This window comes from Theropithecus gelada, chromosome 18 (genome assembly GCF_003255815.1).
Source record: "Theropithecus gelada isolate Dixy chromosome 18, Tgel_1.0, whole genome shotgun sequence".
Taxonomy (NCBI): Eukaryota; Metazoa; Chordata; class Mammalia; order Primates; family Cercopithecidae; genus Theropithecus; species Theropithecus gelada.
In genome coordinates, this window is record NC_037686.1 from 16,557,422 (window position 1) to 16,582,591 (window position 25,170).

Here is a 25,170-nt window from a genome sequence, read left to right on the forward strand (position 1 = left end):
CCAGGAATTTGAGACCAGCCTGGCCAACACGGTGAAACCCTGTCTCTACCAAAAAATACAAAAATTATCTGGGCGTGGTGACACACACCTGTAATCCCAGCTACTCAGGAGGCTGAGGCAGGAGAATCGCTTGAACCCGGGAGGTGGAGGTTGCAGTGAGCTGAGATTGTGCCACTGCACACCCCAGTCTGGGTGACAGAATGAGCCTGTGTCTCAAAAAAGAAAAAAAAGAGAAGTTTTCCAAAATTCTGTTTCTCTCATATCTGAGGTAGGGGAATGGGAGGGGTTGGGAGAATCTCAGTTTGCCCCTTGCTTCCTCAGAGTCTTTCTCCTGTGGGAAACTGCATCTTTCTGGCAGTGAATTTTAAACGGAAAAAGATGTAGGTTCTGAACTCAGGTATTTGCCTTTTAAAAAAATCTGGTTCTGGTCTTGCTTTTGAAGTGGATATCTAATGAATACATATTAGTTGGAATTATCCAGTAAAGGAGCTTCTGGCTCAGGTTATGATTGGCGCATGAGAAAGAATAGTTTTTTTTTCCCCCAGTGAAATTATTAAGAAAGGGAAAATGTAATTAATATGGTTTGACTATGTCCCCACCCAAATCTCATCTTGAATTGTAATCCTCATGTGTCGAGGGAGGGAAGTAATTGGATTATGGGGGCAGCTCCCCCATACCCATACTGTGTGCTCACATGCTCTCTCTTGTCTGCTGCCATGTAAGACATGCCTGCTTCCCCTTCCACCATGATTGTAGTTTCCTGAGGCCTCCCTGCCATGCGAAACTGGGGGTCAATTAAACCTCTTTTCTTTATAAATTATCCAGTCTTGGATATGTCTTTATAGCAGTATAAAAACAGACTAATACAACAATTAATTACTTTTTATCTTCATTTTAATCAATTTACAAGCAAATGGCATTAATAAATTATAATCGAGCAGAATGTAAAGATTTTTAAATAATTTAATCAATTGTGGATCATGTAGAATGAATATACATGAAGAAATATTTTATATAATTTTTCAATGTACAATTACATTTATAAAATAAAAGGGTGCAAAATTAACTTATGTTTTTAAATGTCCAGATAATGCTTACCCATCAGGGCTAAGTAATTGGAAAAGGGTATGGGTGGTAGTTACATGGTTATGCTCAACTTGTAAACATTAATCAATTATCAATTTATGATTTATGCACATACTTAAACAAAAAAGAAACAAAACAAAATGAAACAAAGTGCATTCTCTGCCCTGTAGCAACTTAGGTTCTATTAGGAGGGCCAGCAAGAAAATCTCCATTTCTGTTACTCTTCCTTCCTTTTCATAGAGTCATTTTTGCATTTGGCATCATTTTCCTTCTGCTTGAAGAACTTCCTTTAACATTTCTTGTAGAGCAAGTTTGCTGATGGTGAATTATTTCGGCTCTCATATATCTAAAAACCCTTTATTTTGTCTTTGTTTTTGAAACTTTTTTTTTTTTTGCTAAATATTGAATTCTAGGTTGAGTTTTTTTTTCTTTCAACACTAGAGAGATATTGCAGCCACTGTTTTTCTGCTTCTGTTGCTTCTGATGAGAAACATGCTGACACCCATACCTTTCTTATTTTATGTTATGTGTCCTCCCTCAACCCCTGCTGTTCTTAAACTTTTCTTTTTCACACTGGTTTTGATCAATTTTATTTGATATGCTTTCTGTAGTTTTCTTTCTGTTTCTTGTGTTTGGGATTCATTGAGCTTCTTGGTTTATAGTTCTCATCCCATTTTGAAAGGTTTTAACCACTGATGCTTCAAATTTTTTTCTGTCGTTTCCTTTCTCCTTTCCTTCTGGGACTCCTATTAGACATATATTAGGTCACTTAAGTTGTCTTCTAGCTTAGTGATACACTGTTAATTAAAAAAAAATCTCTTTTATCTCTGTGTTTCATTGTAGATGGATTATATCATTACATGTTTAAGTTCACTAATCTTATCTTCTGCAATCTCTGCCATGAATCCTTTCCAATGTATGTTTAGTCCAGACATTCTAGTTTTTATTTCTAGATGTTTGATTTAAAAATCTTCTATATCTTTACATATCTTTTTGAAAACATGGAATACAGCTATATTCCATTTTCCTTTTTCCATATTCCATCTGACTATTTTAATGTTCTTGTCTGTTAATTCTAATATCTGTGCCATTTCTGAGTTGACTTCAATTGATTGATGTTTTTCCCCTTATTATGGGTCACATTTTCCTTCTTCTTGGCATGTCAGATAATTTTTAATTGGATTTAAGACATTGTAAGTTTTACATTGTTGGGTACTGGATATTTTTATGTTATATAAATATTCTTCAGCTGTATTCAGGGTTGCAAATAAGCTACTTGGAAATAGTTTCAAACTTTCAGGTTTTGCTTTTCAGATTTGCTAGGAAGAACCCAAGAAATATTTAGTATAGGGCTAATTATTCCTAACTGCTGAGGCAAGACCCTTCTGAGTATACTACCCAACGTCCCATGAATTATGAACTTTTTCCATTTGGCTAATAAGAGCAGGCACTATAACCAGTCCTCTGTGAGCATTGGGTACTATTGCCTGTAATATTTTCGAGTGGTTCTTTTTCTTGCCTAAAAGCGGTTCCTCCACATTGTGCTAATCAGCACTCTGGTGAATACTTGAAGGGGGTCCTCTGCAGATCTCTGGAGTTCTGCTCAGTGCGGCTTTGCAGTTCAGACCCTCTCTGGTACTCCTGTACTCTCAGCTCCATTTCCTCATTCCAGGGAGTCTCCTGGGCTCTGCCTGGATTTCCCCTCTGCTCATGCCCTGGGAACTCTCAAGGCAGTAAGCTGGGGCAACTGCAGGCCTCATGCCTTCCCTCAGGGATCACTGTCCTTCCTTGTTAATGACAAGTGCCTTGAAAACCATCGTCTAATTTTTTGGCTGTTTCAGATGGGACCGTGAAATTCAGCCCCTATTACTCCATCATGGCCAGATGAGAATATTTAACTGAATCTACATGAGTTTTAAAAATGGCCAGGTGTGGTGGCTCATGCCTATAATCCCAGCACTTTGGGAGGCCGAGGTGGGTGGATCACTTTAGGTCATGGGTTCAAGACCAGCCTGGTCAACATGGTGAAACCCCGTCTCTACAACAAATATAAAAATCAGCTGGGCATGGTGATGAGTGCCTGTAATCCCAGCTACTTGGGAGGCTGAGGCAGGAGAATCACCTGAACCTGGGAGACGGAGGTTGCAATGAGCCGAGATCACACTAGTGGCCTCCAGCCTGGACAACAGAGCAAGACTCCATCTCCAAACAACAACAACAACAACAACAACAACAACAACAACAAAAATGAACCTTGTGTGAGCCCAATTTATTACCTATATAATGATTACATTTTATAGATTATATAATTTTATTCTAATAATGGGAGATGGATGAATCACAGTAAAATGTTTAAGGTAAAACATTTCACTGTTTTTTGGAAATAGTTTTTCAGTGTCAGTTAAAGGGAAACTGTTACCACAAGCTTACTTTATCAAGAATCAGGAAGTTCTATGAGATCAGTATTAGATTAAAACTGTCGTTTTGAGTAGAAGACTACATATTTTAGGTATCCGATTAGAAAACATACTTGTCAGAATTGTCTGGCTGGATTAATTTGCTAATTTGACCTTCTTCATCATTTGATGTGATGCCAGATACTAACAGCACAATTAACTTATCACTAAGCACTCGTATTACTTTAGCGTTTTTTATGTCCTTACTAGCTTTTGCCATAATGCTAGGAAATGCTGTGGTCATTTTAGCTTTTGTAGTGGACAAAAACCTTAGACATCGAAGTAGTTATTTTTTTCTTAACTTGGCCATCTCTGACTTCTTTGTGGGTAAGTTATATGTCTTTATTTAAGATAATCTTTTCTGATTTTAATTTATCTCTAAAACCTTAAAATAAGCTTTTGTTATTTCAGGGGACTGTATATGGTGGGGGAAAAATAAACCCAAAAAGTTTAAGTATTAATATTTGGAGGGGGCTATATGGCACTGTAAGGGAATGTTATACATATGTAAATCAGTGTGGCAGGGGAATTTTCAGCTGAAAACAGTTTATTTTCTTTTTATAGAATAAAGATAAGTCCAGAACAGCTCCAAAATTTTAATGTAAGAGTTACTTGTTTCTGGTGCTATTTTCCTCGTATGTTTAGACTTATAAGTATTCCTCTTCAAGTAAATATGGTTTTCTCGGTATCACAATGTTGGAGTAATAAGAAATTATGTATATGCTAGTAACCAGTACAATCAGAAAATAGCATTTCAGATTGAATAATATGTTTAATAGTATTAATTTAATGATGTGGCATAGAATTTTGTAAAATATACCCAACCGTAAAGTACCTTGCATATAATATCACAGCATTATATCATTGTTAAGAGACCATAGAAATCAAACAACTTTCTTTGAAAACATGCACTTTATAATTTTTCACTGCCTGATGATGATTATTTTTAAACAAGGCTTATGATAAGTAGATGTACAGAAATGTCAGCTGATGATATTGTTTTATAGGAGTTTCCAGTATAATTTAATCTGGCATATTCAGATTATTTTTGTTTGTAACTACATAAAGCTTACATTTAGTTAAAATGAAATAAACACATAAAATACTTAGTTCATTCCCTGGAATACAGTGGTCACTCAAGAAATGTTAGTTCCTTTTTTTTTTATTTTAATTTTTCTGCAGCTATGGGTCAACGCCGATCTAGGTCACAAATGTTAGTATAGTATCTAGCCTGTATAATACTGCTAGGCATGCAAGCACTATTAGGTAATCAAGGGATCTATAGAAGATTAGGTTAGTCTCTTCCGGTAAGGTTTTGATGAGAAGAGTGGACAAGAGACGTTCAGAAATGACTATAGCAGTATAGAGTAACCCGAGACCCCACCAAGACCTAACAAGTGCTATGGTCACTTGGAGGAGGCATAAAGCACGTTTAGTTAGCGAATAAAGGCATTTAACATGAACTTTGAAGGATGGATAGAAATTCCATAGTCAGAGATAGGGCGAAGGATTCTTTGCTCCAAGAATGAGCAAAGGCATGCTGGTAGAAAATCATTGCGCTTATCTTCCTAAGGGTGAGCTTCGAGCTGGCTGGTGTGCAGATGGGTGCAGGGGAGCCGTAGAGATGAAGCTGAAATCTGTAAAGTGAGGGCCTTTAAATACCAGCGTGAGTGTGGAGTGGAGTTTATTTGGCAGGCCTTGTGGAGATTTAAGGATTTTAAAATAGGTGAGTGGTTGAACAGATCAAAGCTTTACTTTAGAGGCATCGGAAGAGCCATAGGAAGTGGGGAAACTGGAGTGTGGGGTGACACGGTTTCAGAGACCATCCTGCAGCAATCTAGGCAGAAATCATGTAGTTAGGACCTCAGCTAGGATGGCTGGGGACAGCAGGCAGAGCGGCTAAGGCGGGGTGGGGGCGGGGGAGGGCGGCATCGGACAGGAAAAGAGAAAGCTGAGTTAAAGATGGGGTTTCTGAGACTAAGAACAGTATGGAGCTCTTCAATGACACAGGAAGTATGTGGGCAGGGCGGCTCTGTTTCTGATGTTGCATTGAAAGTTCTGGAGAAAAATTCTAGTTTGGGAGATTGATTTAGGAGTCATGGCATAGAAATGACAGATAAAGGCAGCTAACCCATAAAGAAGTATTGAAAAAATGCACTGTCTCCCCATTTGTTTCCTCAATTCTGTCCCTTCAGGTAACCAACATTTGCTGCTTGATGTAGATCCTTCCACATCATTCTCTGTGCTCCCATAAACATGTACAAATATACGAGTTTGTTTATGTGAACATAGAGAAGGTTCCACTGTAAATACATGTATCCTTCACTTCTTCCTTCTTCACAGGATCCTGTGACTTTTAGATGACAGTCAGCACTTAAAATAGATGAAGTGTTTTTACTAACCCAAAGGGAGTGAGGTCCCGACTGCCCCAGTTTTAGGGTGGGACGGGTGAGACAGCTGAGAGAGCCTGGGGCCTGAAGCTTTTGAATAAAGATGGTTCTAGGTAAAAATGTCTCCACGTCTGGCCCAAGGCCGGCCTCATGGCAGTCCCACCCTCAAGGGCTTGAGCGCGTCTTTGGAAAATAGCTCTGCAGATGTAGTTATTCAGCAGTCCTGGTGGTCTCCTCCATCAGCAGGTGGGTGAAGAAATAATTCTGATCATTTCTTTTGCTCCTGATTAAAGGAGTTGGGTGCAGGTCAGAGTCTCCATTCATCTGCCTGCCGGCCTCATCCCTCACATCTCCCCTGCCCCCTGCCAGCTTCATGCTGAGGTCTGCATATTTAACGCAGGGCTCACCGTGACACAGCCCCGGGAGCATTCTGTAATAGGATTCAAGTTTGCTGCCAATGCTGTTCTTTCTCCTTTGCCATGCTGGGAAGAAAACCTTTTGTCTCTGAGCCGGGAAGAAGGCGTGGAGGCGGTGAGCGTGCAGGGTAGAACGCGTGAGAGGTTTTCTACAGCTGTAAGCCATTGATTCTTAACATTTGGGGTCATGAGATCCAGAGCTCCAGAGCCGTGTGACAATGGCAGGGCAGATTAGACCCTCACATGTGCTTGGAACTGTGGCTTTGCTGGCTGAATGCCCTCTTCCCCCAGGTTTCAGAATTGGCCCTCTGCGTATAATCTAAATTTGTGGCACCTGAGTTGCTAGCGTCTCAGGCTGAATTTACTGTTGAAAGCAAAGATTTACTGAGGAAAAATTCTAGTACTAGCTATACCGGATGTTATATAAATATACATCATCTGTACACTAGTCTGGGAAACACGTACTATCTATATCTACATCAATATCTATAAAAGTGTTGCCATGTGACCAGTCTTTCCATTTATGGGTACTTTCTTCTCATCCCCATGTTGCGCTGGCATTTGTGGCCTGCATGACCATGTGTCAGACGGCTGGACAGGATCTTCAGCAGATAAGCGTGGTTGCTGCTATCAGAGCCTGAACCAAGTGTTCAGGATGGCAAAGTTTATCTTGACACCTGTATGCCCGAGTTCAGGACTCTTTCCTGGCCTTCTGTATTCATCTGCTCAGGCTGCTGTAACAAAATACCCTAGACTGGGTGGCTTAAACAACTGACATTTATTTTCTCATCCTTCTGGAGCCGGGGACATTCCAGATCAAGATTCTGGCCAATTTTGGTTTCTGATGAGGGCTCTCTTTCTGGCTTGCAGACGGCTGCCATCTACCTGCGTCCTCACGAGGCCTTTCTCTGAGTGTGCACAGAGAGAGTGAACTCTCTGTTGTCTCTTCTTATAAGGACACTATTGGATCAGGGCCCCACTCTTATGAACTCTTTTACCCTTAATTTTGTCCTTAAAGGTCTTAGTTCCAAATAAAGCCACATTGGGGGTTAGGGCTCCAACATGTGAGTTTGGGGAGGGCACATACACATTCAGGCCATAACACCCTCTGTGCACTCACCATCATCCACACATTCCTCTGGTGTCCCAAAGGATTTACTTGGGGATTTTAGCTCCTCCCATCTTTTGATTGCCTTTTCTCATGGAAGATGTAGCTTCTTAGCTGGTTTAGAAAGAAGGGATGATGTCAAATGGGTGGCAATTTTAAAGCAAACTGGGCTTCTTCATCCTCATCTATTTGTTCATCCACCAATTATTTCTTTTGAAGCAGGCACTTTCGAGGTGCTGGGGATAAAGCAGTAAAAATACAGGTGAAAATCCCTGCCCTCATGATGATTCTATTTCTAATGGATGCAGGGGCATGGAGACAGACAATAAACAAGAAAAATAACTGAGTCAAATTATATAGTATTTTAGAGGCTGATAATTGCTACTGGAAAAAAAAAAAACAAAAAACGCAGAGAGGAGGGAAAGAGAGTGTGCTGGGAGTGGGGCTGCAATTTTAAACCCTGGAGCTAGAATTTACTTAGAAAGACACATTTGAAGGCTGGGCGCAGTGGCTCACACCTGTAATCCCAGCACTTTGGGAGGCTGAGGCGGGCAGATCAGTTGAGGACAGGAGTTCGAGACCAGCCTGGTCAATATGGTGAAACTCCATCTCTACTAAAAACACAAAAATTCGGCCGGGCGCGGTGGCTCAAGCCTGTAATCCCAGCACTTTGGGAGGCCGAGGCGGGCGGATCACGAGGTCAGGAGATCGAGACCATCCTGGCTAACATGGTGAAACCCCGTCTCTACTAAAAATACGAAAAAAACTAGCCGGGCGTGGTGGCGGGCGCCTGTAGTCCCAGCTACTCGGAGGCTGAGGCAGGAGAATGGCCTGAACCTGGGAGGCGGAGCTTGCAGTGAGCCGAGATGGCGCCACTGCACTCCAGCCTGGGTGACACAGCGCGAGACTCCGTCTCAAAAAAAAAAAAAAAAAAACAAAAAAAAAACACACAAAAATTAGCCGGGTATGGTGGCACATGCCTGTAATCCCAGTTACTCAGGAGGCTGAGGCAGGAGAATCACTTGAACCCAGGAGGTGGAGGTTACAGTGAGTCGAGATCATGCTATTGCACTCTGGCTTTGATAACAAAGCCAGACTGTGTCAACAAACAAACAAAACAAAAATGAAAGACATTTGAGCGAACAGAAGGCGCCCTTGGGGAAAAGCATTTCACGCCAAGGAACAGCAGGTGCGCAGGATCTGAGGCAGAAGGGTGGGTGGTGCACTGGAGGCCAGAGGGGCTGGGGTGGAGTGACTGAGGGGTGAGAAGTAGGAGTGGGACTGGGAGGTGGGGCATATATTTGTTTTCTTTTACTTTTGTCTTAATCTTTTCAAGAAACTGGCTCTTGTTTACTTATCAGCTCCATTTCACCCAAAAACACAATTCCCGAATCGAAGGTGCAGAGACACTTCGGAGTAGGTATATGAGAGAAATAGTTCAGATTCAGTTTCTTTGCATCTCGTTCGGAATGAGCCACAGACATCTCTGTTGCTCAACAAGACAGAGGAACTGAGCATGACACAAGTACAGAAGCGTTACCTAGAATGCCGGGTGACAGCACAGCGGGGGTTACGAAAACCAAAGAAATATCCTGGAGCCTGTCTTCAGCTAACCACTGTTTCCAGCAGCTCCTAGGCTTTCGAACACACTCTTCCTCTTTTGTGTAAATGAGAAAGTGTGTGACAAAGAGTATTTACCTCCCACCCCCTGCCCTGAACTCTTAGTCAGTGGTGACTAGAATGCGTTACTAGTATCTTTCTTCTTTCTCATTCTGTGGAAGAAATGAGTTCCAGTGTTGAAAATACTCATGTTGGGAACATTGGAAGCCACAACCGTGGGCTGAAATATAATAAATGTCTCTGTTTGGGGGATACTTTGATTTACCTCAAGTGGACCTGGTAACCTACATTATTTTATTTATTTATTTATTTTGAGGCAGGGTCTCACTCTGTCACCCAGACTGGAGTGCAGTGGTATGATCATGGCTCACTCCAGCCTTGACCTCCCTGGCTCAAGTGATCCTCCTGCCTCAACCTCCTGGTTAGCTGGAACTATAGGCATGTGCCACCATGTCCAGCTAATTTTTGTCTTTTTTTTTTTTTTTTGTAGAAATAGGATTTTGCCATGTTGCCCAGGCTGGTCTCCAACTCCTGGGCTCAAGTGATCTACCTGCCTCAGCCTTCCAAGGTGCTGGGATTATAGGCATGAGCCACCACTCTCAGCCAGTGACCTATTTTATACCATAGACATACACACACATACCCTGGAGATGAAAGACACCCTAAGGAAGTTTGCTTATCTTTAAAAATATAATTGAAACATGAAACAAACAGGTTATTTGAACTACATATAAGAACTGACCACGCAACTCTTCATCTCTACGGTGTCTTGTCTTTCATTTTTGTATGTAACCTAGGGACAGAATACTAGGGTTTAGCACTACCTTCCACTGGTTCTGAAACCATGCCGTTATAGCCTCATGTGGTCTTGTTTTTGGAGAATGCAGGCTTTCCTTCTTCCTTCCCTTTTCCTTTATCTTTACTATTCTTAATAATAGACTAATTTAGTTCTCATAAAAAAATGGGAATTCCTGAAAGTATCTGATACATTTGAAGTGACTCAACAAAGTAAGATTTCATCTGAGCTTCCCCTTAATAGATCATATTCTTAGCAACTAATCACACTTGTCTGAAATGCGAATGCAATTAAAAACCCCTAAAAGCTAAAGGAAAGGGAACCTCATTTCGTCACTTTTCAGTTAAGCAGTTTCTGTGCTGGGCTGAATCACTGTGATAGAGCTTATCTATTTGTTCACACAGCGAAGAGTTGTAGGTAAAGTCAGAGGTTCTGATATCACAATCCCTGGTTTCACATACAATCTTCTCCACTTGCTAGTTGAGTGGACCTTGGTCTAATTTTCTCTTTTCTGAGCTTCAGGTTCTTTAACTGTTAACTCAGCATGGTCCCTTCCTCACAAACTTTCTATGAAGATGAAATGAGGTAACATTTGCAATGCACACAGCACAGGGTCTACCACATGGTAATTGTATAAAACATATTAGCTGTTATTAATTTAAGTGAAATGTGCAAGTCATTGGCCAACTCTAGAGGTTGCAGGAAATACGAACATTGATTTGTGATACGGCCCTCATCCTCAGGAGAGACAGACAAAATAGATGACTATGATATAAAAGTAGAATGTGGTTAATGCATGAGAGAGGGAAAGATGAGCAAAGAACCAGGGAAGTGCAGAGGACAGAGGGGTCACTTCTACTGAGGAAGCTCCAAGAAAGAGGACATGGAGGAGATCACTTTTTGGCCTCAGTGAAAAATAAGAAGGAAGTGAATTGACTTTTTACTTATTTTTTATTTTTATTTTTTTGAGACAGAGTCTTGCTCTGTCACCCAGGATGGAGTGCAGTGGCACAATCTCAGTTGACTGCAACCTCCACCTCCTGGGTTCAAGTGATTCTACTGCCTCAGCCTCCAGAATGGCTGGGATTACAGGCGTGTGCCACCACGCCCAGCTAATTTTTGTATTTTTAGTAGAGATGAGATTTCACCATGTTGGGCAGGCTGGTCTTGAACTCCTGACCTCAGGTGATCCACCCACCTCAGCCTCCCAAAGGGCTGGGACTACAGGTGTGGGCCACCAAGCCTGGCTTGAATTGACTTTTTAGTAGAAGACAGGTGGACATTTTAGGAAGAAAGAATGATGTTGGCAGAAAAAAAAGAGATGTGAAAATGTGCCATATGTTTGGGAGAAGGGTGGTCCATCCTGTTTGGGTTAGAGCATGAAAAAAGTAAAGATGATTTGTGCTGCCTATGGCTAGAAATACAAGACCTGTACTTAATTTGGAAAGTGGAAAGGAGCCATTGAAAGTACAGTCACCCCTTGGTGTCTGTGGGGGTTTGTTCCAGGACTCCCCTTAGATAGCAGAATCCAAGAAAGCTGAAGTCCCTGATATAAAATGCTGTAGTATTTCCATATAACATATGCACATCCCCCCATATGCTTTATTATTTATTATTATTTTTAATAATAGAGATGGGGTTTCACCATGTTGCCCAGGCCAGTTTCGAACTCCCGCCCTCAAGTGATCTGCCCACCTTGGTCTCTCAAAGTGCTGGGATTACAGGCATGAGCTACCCCTCCCGACCCTTCCCGTATACTTTAAGTCATCAGTAGATTATGTATAATACCAAAGACAATGTGAATGCTATGTAAATAGTTGTTATACCGTATTGTTTAGAGAATAATGACCAGAAGTCATTACTATTAGTCAAAGTCTATATGTGTCCGGTACAGATGCACTTTTTTTCCTAATATTTTCTGTCCGTGGTTGGTTGAATCCACAGATGTAGAATTCACGGATAAGGAGGGCCCACTGTGCAACGTTCATGACCCCTCTTATAAAAATGGCATTTAAGGAGTGTGTAGAAAATCAGTCCTGAGCTGCTTGATGAAGTACCATGAATTTTTAAATTACAGCCAAAGCATTTGTAGTGAATTCAGATATGTCATGGTGTTGTGTAGCCATTAAAACATGCCCATTTGTGTTCATTGATGTGTGCTATTTTTTTACACTTATGTTTTCCTTGTGCAGGTGTGATCTCCATTCCTCTGTACATCCCTCACATGCTGTTTGAATGGGATTTTGGAAAGGAAATCTGTGTATTTTGGCTCACTACTGACTATCTTTTATGTACAGCATCTGTATACAACATTGTCCTCATCAGCTATGATCGATACCTGTCAGTCTCAAACGCTGTAAGTCAAAACATTAATTTATCCCCCTTGGAAGATTGTGTGAATGTACATATGGGTCCCCAGGCAAAAATTCTTTTAAGCCTAATTTTTAATTGAATCGACAGGCCTTAGAGGAGCCCTATCCTTTAGTTTAGAGGAGCCCTATCCTTTAGTTGTCTGGCATAGAGTTCTTGCTGGTTGTTAGTTGTGTGATTTGGATAATTCACTCACCTATGTGCCACTAAAATGGGAAGGAATCAAAGAAAACCCAAGGCAAGTTGTCTCCACTGGTATATTGAGTCTATAGTAGACTGGATAGACATGACATTCATGACAGGTTTATGGGTTCTACTCCACAGACATATTGAGACCTGAATCTATTCCTCGGAATAGAACCTGGAGGGCAGTAGAAAGAATGCCATACTTTGAAATGTGATGAGAAAATCAATTCTGAATGGCCAAAGGAAAAGACAGTATATAGGGAAGCTACAGTTTACACAGTGGGACCAGCCAGAAAGATCAAGTTCTCGTGCCATTTTAGAACCTGTGCCAAGAAAACTGGAACTTACTCAAGATTTGGAATAGCCTCATCTGCGAGTTAGTGGAAATTCTTAAGTCATACTAAATTTCTCAGCAATGGATCAAAAGACAAAATAAGGTTGAAGTAAGGATAAGGGGGCCACAGAAATATGGGGCAGTGATCTGAAACCTTTGAGGCCTAGATGGGAAACTTCCTTCACTCCCGTCTCAGGGACCCAGCTTTTTGGGGGACTGCTGTGTGACAGGCATTTTGCTAAGTCCTGGGATACAGAAGTGAATATGCAGAGTTTCTATTTTATTTTTCTTTCCAACTTTTGTTTTGGCTTCAGGGGGTACGTGTGCAGGTTTGTTATGTGAGTATGAGTAAGCCGAGTGTCACGGGGGTGTTGGTGTAGAGATTTTTTTGTCACCAGGGTAATGAGCGTAGTATCTGATCGGTAGTTTTTTGATCCCCTCCTTCCTCCCACCCACCACCCTCAGGTAGGCCCTGGTATCTGTTGTTTCTTTTTTTATGTGAGTCTCTATTTTTGATGAGCATAGTCATCTACGTGGAGGCAGATCCAGAAACAAGTCGGTTCAGTACAATGGACTAAGTGCTGTCCTGGGGTGTTGAGAGGACAGTGACAGCTCTAGCTTGGGACGATTGTGCAGCTGGAGGTTGACAGGATTGGAAGGTGTATTAGATCAGGCAAAGATAAACTGCTGTGACAAAGGGTCTCCAAAATGTGGAGGCTTAAGCAAGATAAAAGTTTATTTTCCTCTCACTTAACAGTCCATGAAAGAGTGGATTCTCTGCTCCAGGAACTCACCCAGGAACGCTGCTGGCAGGTGGCTCTGCACCCTTTAGGGCAGGGACTGGCAAACCTTCGTGATCAAGAGCCAGACAGCAAATAATTTTGGCTTTGTAGAACCTACTGTTTCTGTTGCAACTGCTCAAATATACCATTGTAGCCCCCAAACAGCCATAGATGATATATAAAAAAATGTACTTGGCTTTGTTCCAATAAAACTTTATTTGCCCAAACAGGTGGTGGGCCACATTTCTTTCTTTCTTTCTTTTTTTTTTTTTTTTTTTTGAGACAAGGTCTCGCTGTGCCACCCAGGCTGGAGTGCAATGGCATGATCTTGTCTCACTGCACTGCAACATCTGCCTCCCAGGTTCAAGTGATCCTCCTGCCTCAGCCTCCTGAGTAGCTGGGATTATAGGCATGCAACACCATGCCTGGCTAATTTTTGTGTTTTTAGTAGAGATGGGGTTTCACCGTGTTGGCCAGGCTGATTTTGTGCTCCTGATCTCAGGTGATCCACTCGCCTCTGCCTCCCAAAGTGCTGGGATTACAGGCATGAGCCACTGCGCCTAGCCCATATTTGTTTCACGGACAGTAGTTTTCTGGCCTCTGCTGTAGGCCATTCTCCTCCTCTGCATGGTGAAAGTCAGGTTGTTGTCATATTAGGTTCTGGACAGGAAGGAGAAAGGGAAGAAGTCCAGAGCAAGGGATTTTCTTATTTTTTTTTAACCAAGTAGTGCAGAGTCACACAGTCTTTTCCACTTACATTTTATTGGTGAAACTTAGTCACATGGTCCCATCTCGCCACAAAGGAAGCTGGGAAACTCTAGTTGAGCCACCACATAGGAAGGAGGGGAGAATGGATGTGGGAGGACAGCCAGCTATGTCTCCCCCTTAGCATCGCATACTTCATTGGCAGCAGGGTCCACCGCAGTTTGTATTGTATGTGGAGAGTGCAGATCAGCTTGGATAAACAATTCAAATGCCTATAGTCTCATATTTTTCAATCTGCTGGCCTTGACCCATTATTGATTTATGAAATCAATTTAGTGGGTTGTGACCTTTTTTTTTCAATGAAAAAAATATGGAATGAAACAGAATAGAACAGCTGGGCATGGTGACTCACTTCTGTAATCCCAGCACTTTGGGAGGGCAAGGTAAGTGAATCTCTTGAGGTCAGGAGTTTGAGACCAGCCTGGCCAACATGGTGAAACCCCGCTTTCACGCATGTCCTTGTGAGGAGACCACCAAAAAGCTTTGTGTGAGCAATAAAGCTTTTTAATTACCTGGGTGCAGGCGGGTTAAGTCCGAAAAGAGAGTCAGGGAAGGAAGATAGGTGTGGGGCCGTTTTATAGGATTTGGGTAGGTAGTGGAAAATTACAGTCAAAGGGGGTTGTTCTCTGGCTGGCAGGGATGGGGGTCACAAGGTGCTCAGTGGGGGAGCTTTTGAACCAGGATGAGCCAGGAGAAGGAATTTCACAAGGTAATACCATCAGTTAAGGCAGGAACAGGTCATTTTCACTTCTTTTGTGATTCTTATGTTACTTCAGGCCATCTGGATGAATACATACAGGCTTGGGCTCAGAGGCCTGACACCCACCTCTACTAAAAATACAAAAAAATTAGCCTGGTGTGGTGGCGCTTGCCTGTAATCCCAGCTACTTGGGAGGCTGAGGAAGGAGAATTGCTTGAACTTGGGAGGCAGAGGTTGCAGTGAGCTGAGATTGTGCCATTGCACTCCAGCCTGGGTGTCGCAGCAAGACTCCATCTCAAAAAAAAAAAAAAAGAAAGGGAATAGAACAAAATAAAAAATTAGAAAACATCAGAGTATCTTGTACATAATAAAAGTAAATACTGTTTTGTGAATACTTTCGTCTGTGTGCTTGGTTATGATATACAATATTATTTTACTTTAGATCACAGTCAAGTATTTGAAAAATAATGCTCTAATTCAGAATCTTTTCCATTTATACTTTCAAATTTTCCTTTCTTTCTGGGTTAACATTTCTTTTTAATCTCCTCTGGATGTTCCTAGGGCTTCCTTCTCTGGGTGTCCCAGCTTTTGAATTTACTCTCAGGTTTGTGGGCAGAAAAGGGACATCTTACCCAGTTGGGAAAACTGTTTAGAGGTTACAGACAGATGAGGGATGATGCCCAGAGGGAATGTAGACTTTCTTTTTGTTTTTTGTTTTTATTTTTATTTTTTTATTTCTTTGAGACAGAGTCTGGCTCTGTCGCCCAGGCTGGAGTGCAGTGGCACGATCTCGGCTCAGTGCAAACTCTGCCTCCCGGGTTCAAGCCATTCTTGGACCTCAGCCTTCTGGGTAGCTGGGATTACAGGCGCATGCCACCACGCTTGGCTAATTTTTGTATTTTTAGTAGAGATCTGGTTTTGCCATGTTGGCCAGGGTGATTTCGAACTCCTGACCTCAAGTGATCCGCCCCTGTCTGCCTCTCAAAGTTCTAAGATTACAGACATGAGTCACCATGCCTGGCCTGTTTTTTGTTTTTAAATCCTAGTCTTGCCTCCAGTAATTCCCCTGGCAATTCAGGCTGTAAACTTGGTGAGGGATATGTTGGCTAGATCCTGGGTCCCCAGTGCACAGCACAGAGTAGAATACATAGGTTTCCACAAGTGAATGTATGGATGCTGGCAGGGGTGCTCAGGTAGACCTTGTACCTCTGTTGGCGAATAGTTCAAATGCAGCCATGTGAAAACAGAAGGAAGCCTTCAAAGACCACTGGGATCCCATAGAAGTAGCAGTGGGGAAGCTGAACTCTTACTGTAGCTGAAAGTACAGGAGACCGTGTGATAGGGGAAAGGGATGGGCGGCCTGAGGAATGGAAATCTGACAATAATTTGGAAAAGAAAAGCCCAGTGCAGGTGGAGCCATGATTACAGTTCTCAGAGAGGTTTTCTGGAGGGGCAGATTCCGTGTGGCTGAAGTCAGAGTTGGGTGGGGAAGGACAGCAGGGCTTCACGGTAGCTGGAGGGAATGGGAATTAAAATGTACAAAAATGGTTTGGTGCAGTCGCTCACGCCTGTAATCCCAGGGCTTTGGAAGGCTGAGGCTGGCAGATCACTTGAGGTCAGGAGTTCAAGACCAGCCTGGCCAACATGGCAAAACAAAGTCTCTACTAAAAATGCAAAAATTAGCCTGGCATGGTGGCGGGCACCTGTAATCCCAGCTACTCAGGAGGCTGAGGCAGGAGAATCATTTGAACCCAGGAGGCGGAGGCTGCAGTGAGCCAAGGTTGCACCACTGTACTCCAGTCTGGGCAACAGAGTGAGACTCTGTCTCGGGGAAAAAAAAAAAGTATACAGAATTAAGATAGTAAAAGAAGGGTATTTCTTTACCTGCAAATGAAGAAAGAAACTTGACAGTAAAATCAAGACCACAGGAAATCTCATTGCTGGGAGACTCACTGGGACACTGTGTTTGTTTGCTAGGGCTACCATAACAGGACCACAAACTGGGTTGCTGAAAACAACAGGAATTTATTGTGTCACGGTTCTGGAGACTAGACATTTGAAATCAAGGTGCCGACAGGGCCATCCTTTCTCGGAAGGCTCCAGGACGTCTTGCTCTGTGCCTGTCTTTTAGCTTCTGGTGTTGCCAGCAACCCCTGGCATTCCTTGGCTTGTAGATGCGTCCCTCCAGTCTTTACCTCTGTTGTAACATGGTGTTGTCTCCCTGGGTCTGTGTCTGTGTCTTTGTTTTCTTATGAGGACATATCGGATAGGGTGACCCCTAATTCAGTATAACCTCATCTTAACTGGATTACATCTGCAAACACCATATTTCCAAATACGGTCACGTTCACAGGTACTGAGGGGTTTAGGACTTCACCATACCTTTTTGCGGGACATAATGTAACCCACAACAGGCACTTAGAATGGTCCTGAAATCCATCTCATTACTAACACTAACAAGTTCTAGTAGGCCGCTTGGCCTCACCAAAAAAACCTGATTGACAGAAGGTGTGGATATTTTATACAGGCGGGAAAAAAGTAGGGTAAGAGACAGTGTCCTGCATAATGGGCATATTCTGTAGTGGGCAAGAGCTAGGCCACTGCGGGATTTCAGGGACACCACTCCAGCAGCCTGGGTCCGGATTCAAGCAATGCTTGAACTGTCTATCTTTCAAAAATGCTCCCCGGAGATGCAGAGATCAGCATCCTCTTCACAGCTCCTTGGCTGTCCATTATCTCAATTGACCTTATGCATAATGGAAGAGAGATCTCTTTCCAACATATTGTGTTATATCATTACCAAGGCTGAGCAGAGCAATTAAACACTAAATGCAGCTTTAGGACCATCTGGGTATTGTTACCATCTTCATAATCATTAGATTTAGTGCAAGAGATGTATTAATTAGTGGCACAGGAAGCAGAAGGCAAAAAAAAAAAAAAAAAAAGTTCATTGCATATGAGAGCTTGTGGCCAGCACCATATGCATTTTAGCTTAGCCTCAGAAATACCAGCAATTTGAGAGAAAACAACAACAACAACAACAACAACACAACAAATCCACCTCCCTACAGTAAACAAAAAACAAAACAAAAAAAACTTAGTGTTTTTATTTTTAAATTATTAACTAGCTTTTTTTTTTTTTTTTTTTTTTTACCTCCAGCCAATAGAGGTCTTCTCAGCATATACGATCCATTAAGGAAAGAGTGCTGGGCAATGCTGCACCCCTTTACAACCTAAGAAACCACTGTAGAACGAGACTTAAGATTTTCAGAAAAAATATGACACAAGAGGTAGAAAAAGGAAGCATGTTCCAATTTCATGGATCCATTCTTTTTTGCCTGTGAGTGAGGAAATCAGAGAAACATGGAACATGAGAGCTGAAAGGAACCTTGAAACCTTACTGATTTTTTTTTTTTTTTTTTTTTTTTTTTGAGACAGAGTCTCACTCTGTCACGAGACTGGAGTGCAGTGCCTCCATCTCAGCTCACTGCAACTTCTGCCTCCCTGGTTCAAGCTATTCTTGTGCCTCAGCCTCCTGAGAGCTGGGACTACAGGTGCAAGCCACCATGCCTGGCTAATTTTTGTATTTTTAGTGGAGACGGGGTTTCACCATGTTGGCCAGGATGGTCTCGATCTCCTGACCTTGTGATCCGCCCAGAGTGCTGGGATTATAGGCGTGAGCCACTGCACCGGGTCGAAACCGTACTGATTTAAATGAGGTTCAGAGAGGTTGTCTGTTCCAGGTCGTCTTAAAGAGTTCCTTATCCCTCATATAGAGTGATTGATCTTAGGGGTCTTTAGATTGAGAAGACATTATTAAAGATTTCAGGATTGACATAAGGATTGCGGGTCCTGTGGTAGGAGGGCAGTCCTCACTCATAGAATCTCATTTTCCTTTATAGAAGCCTGTCCTTGTGACCAAGGGGAGTTAGAATATTCTTCATCCTTAAAAAAGATGGTGGCACTAGTCACAGTTGTGTCTCTCAAAGTGACTGGTCATCACAGCCTTGACATTGTATTTGTCAGGCGGAAATGCTTGCACAAAGAAGTGACGCACGTGGGCTAGGTGGGCTCAAGTTTATAATTACAAAACTTCGAGAGGTTAAGACAGGAGGATCACTTGAATCTAGGAGTTCGAGACCAGCATGGACAACATAGTGAGGCATTATCTCTACAAATAACACAAAAATTTAACTGGGTGTGGTGGTGTACATCTGTGGTCCTAGCCACTTGGGAGGCTGAAGCAGGAGGATCACTTGAGCCTAGGCAGTCAAGGCTGCAGTGAGCTGTGATTGTGCCACTGCACTGCAGCCTGGGCAACAGAACGAGACCCTGTCACAAACAAACAAACGAACACCAAGAAGTGACTTGGTAATGCTTAATAGCAATGCAGTATTTATCTGCAGCAGGTTTAAAATTCTTTTTTGGGCTGGGTGCGGTAGCTCAAACCTGTAATCCCAGCACTTTGGGAGGCTGAGGTGGGCAGATCAGCGGAGGTCAGGAGTTTGAGACTAGCCTGGTCAACATGGTGAAACCCCATCTCTACTAAAAATACAAAAATTAGCTGGGTGTGCTAGTAGGCACCTGTAACCCCAGCTATTCAAGGGGCTGAGGCAGGAGAATTGCTTGAACTTGGGAAGTGGTGGTTGCAGTGAGCCGAGATCGCGCCATTGCACTCCTGCCTGGGCGACAAGAGTGAGACTCTGTCTCAAAAAAATAAAATAAAATAAAAACTAAAAAAAAAAATCTTTGTGTCTGTGCTTAATCTTCTCGGTAGTGATGAGAGTCCTTTCTCTTTCTGATTCTACCTTGAAGTCTCAGCAAAAACCACAGAGTAGATTCTTTCTATGTATTGGAATCAGATAAGGCAAGGGCTTTCAAACTTTTTTGACTGTGACTACAGTGAGAAATGCATTTGGTGCTGTGATTCAGAGGAACTGCATTTCTCTTGAAATATATGTATCTCTATTCCCAAAGACATATTGCTTTATTTGATGAAACATCATTAAAGAACACCTACCCTCACTATATGTGATGCATTCTGATATCAACTATTCTATTTCATTAAAAAGATCTGGTCATGCTCAGCCTGCAGATTGAGCAATACTGTGGTAAGGTGCGCCCAACTTCAGTTGTTTGACATTCAGATTAGTGTCAATTAGGAAAACCTGCTTTCTTATTTTACACATTGGCTTTGACATTTGCTATAGCATCAGGGATTTAACCTTGAAGGTTACAGTCTAGTCTTCTCCCCTTGAAACCCATTAAGAAAGTCTGCATCTTGGCCCAGGCTCCTCTGAAGTCAAACCCTCTGTCCTGGTCCACATCATGATACCCAGGTTAGTTAATGTCTCCATCCTTTGCACATCCCTGAAATTTCTAAGGACTTGTGAGATACTTTATGCATCCCATATACATTCATTATATTGAAAATAATTTGTTTGGTCTCTTCTAGGTGTCTTATAGAACTCAACATACTGGGATCTTGAAGATTGTCACTCTGATGGTGGCCGTTTGGGTGCTGGCCTTCTTAGTGAACGGGCCAATGATTCTAGTTTCAGAGACTTGGAAGGATGAAGGTAGTGAATGTGAACCTGGATTTTTTTCGGAATGGTACATCCTTGCCATCACATCGTTCTTGGAGTTCCTGATCCCAGTCATCTTAGTTGCTTATTTCAACATGAATATTTATTGGAGCCTGTGGAAGCGTGATCATCTCAGTAGGTGCCAAAGCCATCCTGGACCGACTGCTGTCTCTTCCAGCATCTGTGGACAGTCATTCAGATGTGGACTATCTTCAAGGGGATCTCTTTCTGCATCGACAGAAATGCCTGTGTCCCTTCATTCAGAGAGACAGAGGAGAAAGAGCAGTCTCATGTATTCCTTAAGAACCAAGATGAATAGCAATAGAATTGCTTCCAAAATGGGTTCCTTCTCCCAATCAGATTCTGTAGCTCTTCACCAAAGGGAGCATGCTGAACTGCTAAGAGCCAGGAGATTAGCCAAGTCACTGGCCATTCTCTTAGGAGTCTTTGCTGTTTGCTGGGCTCCATATACTCTGTTCACAATTGTTCTTTCATTTTACTCCTCAGAGACAGGTTCTAAATCCGTTTGGTACAGAATTGCATTTTGGCTTCAGTGGTTCAATTCCTTTGTCAATCCTCTTTTGTATCCATTGTGTCACAAGCGCTTTCAAAAGGCTTTCTTGAAAATATTTTGTATAAAAAAGCAACCTCTACCATCACCACACAGTCGGTCAGTATCTTCTTAAAGACAATTTTCTTACTTCTGTAAATTTTAGTCTCAATCTCACCTAAATGGATTAGGTCTGCCCTTTATCTTGTCCTTTTCATTCTACCAACAGATCTGCACTTTGAAGTCAATGGAAAATTACTCCAGTGAATAATAGCAGTATAATTATGACTTGATAATATTTTTGTAAACTTGTAGTCATAATAGTACTATATTCTTCTTAGTCTTCACCTCTTCCTTGTCTTTTAGATCTTTATATCATGCTGATTACAAAAATCCAGTTTTGTTTTCTATGTTCCATGTATAATACAATCTCAAGTGAATTTCTCTTTTTTATTTTATAGTAACAGAAACTTATCCAGTTTGAAAATCATTCCCTAAAGCATTGCAATAGGAAAAAGAACCTCCTGGCTGGTACTGCCCAACTCTGTTCTGATCAGTGGGTGGGTGAGGTAGGGTTTGAGTTGGCAAGAGCAGGGAACGGGGATGTGCCCAGGTGAGCTCCTGTGTGTGTCCAGATTTTATATTCCTAATCCCAGTAAGGAAGAAAGCGTAGTGTGGGAGAGGAAAGAGTTGATGATGGCAGCTCTCAAAGGTCCTCAGTGAAGTTATTTTGGAGGCCCTGGTGGTCACAGGATCAGAAGGCAAGGGATAGGCAATTGTCACCAATGGCTGAAAGTATGGCTTGTCCCATTTCTTCCTGTTCTCTTCTTCCAGCTTCCACATCAGCTTCCTTTTGTGAGAAAATATGGAAGAGGAAGGCTAAGAGATGCTGAAGGGACTACATGATTTAACTAGATAGACCTCGTGTACAGTCACTGAACTAGTAGGTGTCAATAATTATTATTTTTAAAAAATTTTATTTGTTGACTGGTCATGGTGGCTCACGCCTATAATCCCAGCACTTTGGGAGGCCAAGACAGGTGGATCATGAGGTCAGGAGATCTAGACCATCCTGGCCAACATAGTGAAACACCATCTCTACTAAACTACAAAAAATTGGGTGGGTGTGGTGCTGCATGCCTGTAGTCCCAGCTACTCGGGAGGCTGAGGCAGGGGAATCGCTGAATCTGGGAGGCAGAGGTTGCCAGCCTGGCGACAGAGCAAGACTTTGTCTAAAAAACAAAACAAAACAAAACTATTTGTTTAAAACAGCATACAGCATCTTGCTTTGTCTCCCAGGCTGGAGTGTAGCAATGCAATCATAGCTCACTGTGGCCTTGAACTTCTCGGCTCAAGCAATCCTCCTGCCTCGGCCTCCCAAGTATGTAGGACTACAGGTACTCGCCACCACACCTGGATAATTAAAAAATTATTTTTGTAGAGATGAAGTCTCACTGTGTTGCCCAGGTTGGATGTCAATAATTATTAAAAAAAAATTTTTTTTTAAGTTTTTTTGAGACAGACTGTTGCTCTGTCACCCAGGCTGGAGTGCAGTAGCGTGATCAGGGGTCACTGCAATCTCTGCCTCCCAGGTTCAAGCAATTCTTGTGCCTAAGCCACCTGAGTAGCTGGGATTACAGGTGCATGCCACCATGCCTGGCTAATTTTGGTATTTTTAGTAGAGACGAGGTTTTGCCATGTTGGCCAAGCTGGAATTTTTTTTTTATTTTGATAAGACAGGGTCTTGCCATGTTGGTCAGCCTGGTCTCAAACTCCTGGGCTGAAACAACCCTCCCGCCTTGGCCTCCCAAAGTGCCTGGATTATGGGCACAAGCCACCACAATAATTATTGCCTGGATGTCAATTATTATTTTAAAATGTTTTTGTATTTATTTAATGTTTTTAATGCATGTGCCCAATATTTTACATTGCACTGCTCAGAGATATTCCTTTATTATGTAGTTAGTATAGATTATACTTTACAGACGATTCACATTTTATTAGTTTGGTGATGTTTTGTCCTTTTAAAAAATTTTCTTTTGAGATGGGGTCTTGCTCTATTGCCCATGCAGGAGTGCAGTGGCATGCTCTCAGCTCACTGCAGCCTTGACTGCCTAGGCTCCAGCAGTCCTCCTACTTCAGCCTCTGGAGTGGCTAGGACCATAGGCACTTGCCACCACACCCCACTAAAAAGATTTTAAATTGTTCTCTTTCTTGTAATGTTCTCTGCCTGTCTTTGTCACAAAATTTCATTTTTCTCATAGTTAATTTCATCTCTCCAATAAGATTTTAATGGTTTTTCTTTTATAACTTTGCAGTTCTTACACCGTTTAGTCATTTTCATGTTTCTTAGAAACTTTAAACCTTTGATTAACTTCAAACATTAAAATACAAAAGTCTTTTAAGTACATGAGTGCTTAGAAATGTACATAATGTTTATATACCCTTATGCCTTATTAAAGTTCAATATGAGAAATATGTGTTTAACGTTCAATAATAATTTGAAAAATTTGAGAAGTAAACTCTCATAAATGCACACATTTTTATAAACTTGCTACTTGTGTGCTGTTGATTTTAACATTTATATAAATTACTAGTTGTGGATTTCAAGTGATCACTGGGGGCTTGAACGTTCATGGAATGGAGTGGTCCTATGAAAACGTTTCCCAGTTGAACCTCAGGGGGGTGCATGCCCAACAATTCACATGTATTTTCTAAAGTATTTATAAAATAGAATATATATTGTATTTCATTCCATCTAAGATGCTGTCAAGATAAGACATATTGTTATTTTATTTACTATATTAGTCTGTTTTCACACTGCTGATAAAGGCATACTCAAGACTGGGAAGAAAAAGAGGTTTAATGGACTTACAGCTCCACATGGCTGGGGAGGCCTCACAATCATGGTGGAAGGCAAGGAGGAGCAGGTCACTTCTTACATGGATGGCGGCAGGCAAGGAGAGGGAGCTTGTGCAGGGAAACTCCCATTTTTAAAACCATCAGATCTTGTGACACTGTTTCACTATCACCAGAACAGCACAGAAAAGACCCACTGCCATAATCCAATCACCTCCCATCTGGTTCCTCCCACAACACATGGGAATTATGGGAGTTACAATTCAAGATGAGATTTGGGTGGGGACACAGCCAAACCATATCATTTACCATTATGAAAGAGAAAATGCTGCAAATTGTCTGATATAATACTTTAAAAAAATCACATTGACAGTAAGCTTCATTCTGATTTTAGAGTTGAAATGTGGACAATCTGCATCTTAGAAGTGATGAAGTATGATGTGTGTGTGATAAGTGAACTGAATGTGGCTAATCCTCTATGAAACAAGAGTTTGAAAAATAAATCCTATGATGGTACATGCATATCTTCATTAAACAAGTGTTTATTGAAGGTCTATCATGTATTGGCTATTTATTGTAAAGATGCCTGTGAACCATGCTGATAGGGTTTAGATTCTCCAGGAACAGGAATTTTTCTTTGGGGTTCTCTTAGTACACCACCAGGCACTCCATAGATGCTCAGTAGATGCTTACTGAAAAGGCATACATGAGGCATTTTCATTCAAACAGAAGGTGAATCCTAGCTTTAGAATTCAAGTATTTAAAATTTGCACTAGAGGAACTTTAGAATATTTTTTCCATTATAATAAAAGTAATGTGTACTTATTGTAAGAAGAAGAGACAATACTAAAACAATTCCTATATACAGAGAATAGCCATAATTATTAGTTTGGTGAATGTATTAGTCTGTTCTAGCATTGCTATAAAGAACTACCTGAGACTGGGTAATTTATAAAGAAAATAGGTTTAATTGACTCATAGGTTGGCAGGCTGTACAGGAAGCATGTCTGGGAGGCCTTTATAATCATGGCAGAAGGTGGAGAGGAAGCAGGCATGTCTTACATGGCTAGAGCAGGAGGAAGAGAGAGAAGGGGGAGGTGACACATTTTTAAACAACCAGGTCTGTTGAGAACTCACTATCATGAGACCAGCAAGGGGGAATCTGCC

The 25,170-nt window shown here is 41.8% G+C and overlaps 1 protein-coding gene across 3 annotated transcripts; it reads left to right on the plus strand.

The window, feature by feature from the left end:
• Positions 1 to 3,577: 3,577 nt before the first annotated feature.
• Positions 3,578 to 23,680, plus strand: HRH4 (histamine receptor H4). 3 transcript variants are annotated; one of them, XM_025365456.1, is made up of 3 exons: positions 3,578 to 3,869; positions 12,065 to 12,228; positions 20,465 to 23,680. In XM_025365456.1, exons 1-3 carry the CDS (start codon positions 3,677 to 3,679, stop codon positions 21,278 to 21,280), a joined length of 1,173 nt encoding a protein of 390 aa, XP_025221241.1. In that variant the 5' UTR covers positions 3,578 to 3,676; the 3' UTR covers positions 21,281 to 23,680. The 3 variants fall into 3 exon arrangements, with proteins under 3 accessions (XP_025221241.1, XP_025221244.1, XP_025221243.1); XM_025365459.1 differs by lacking the exon at positions 12,065 to 12,228; XM_025365458.1 differs by lacking the exon at positions 12,065 to 12,228 and having other exon boundaries at positions 20,565 to 23,680.
• Positions 23,681 to 25,170: the final 1,490 nt, after the last annotated feature.

What these genes read in the sequence shown, in the direction of transcription:
- HRH4 (XM_025365456.1), top strand. Translation starts at nt 3,677, where the DNA reads ATGCCAGATACTAACAGCACAATTAACTTATCACTAAGCACTCGTATT. An exon ending in CATCTCTGACTTCTTTGTGG is followed by an intron (nt 3,870 to 12,064) that starts GTAAGTTATATG and finishes TTCCTTGTGCAG; the next exon opens with GTGTGATCTCCATTCCTCTG. An exon ending in ACCTGTCAGTCTCAAACGCT is followed by an intron (nt 12,229 to 20,464) that starts GTAAGTCAAAAC and finishes GGTCTCTTCTAG; the next exon opens with GTGTCTTATAGAACTCAACA.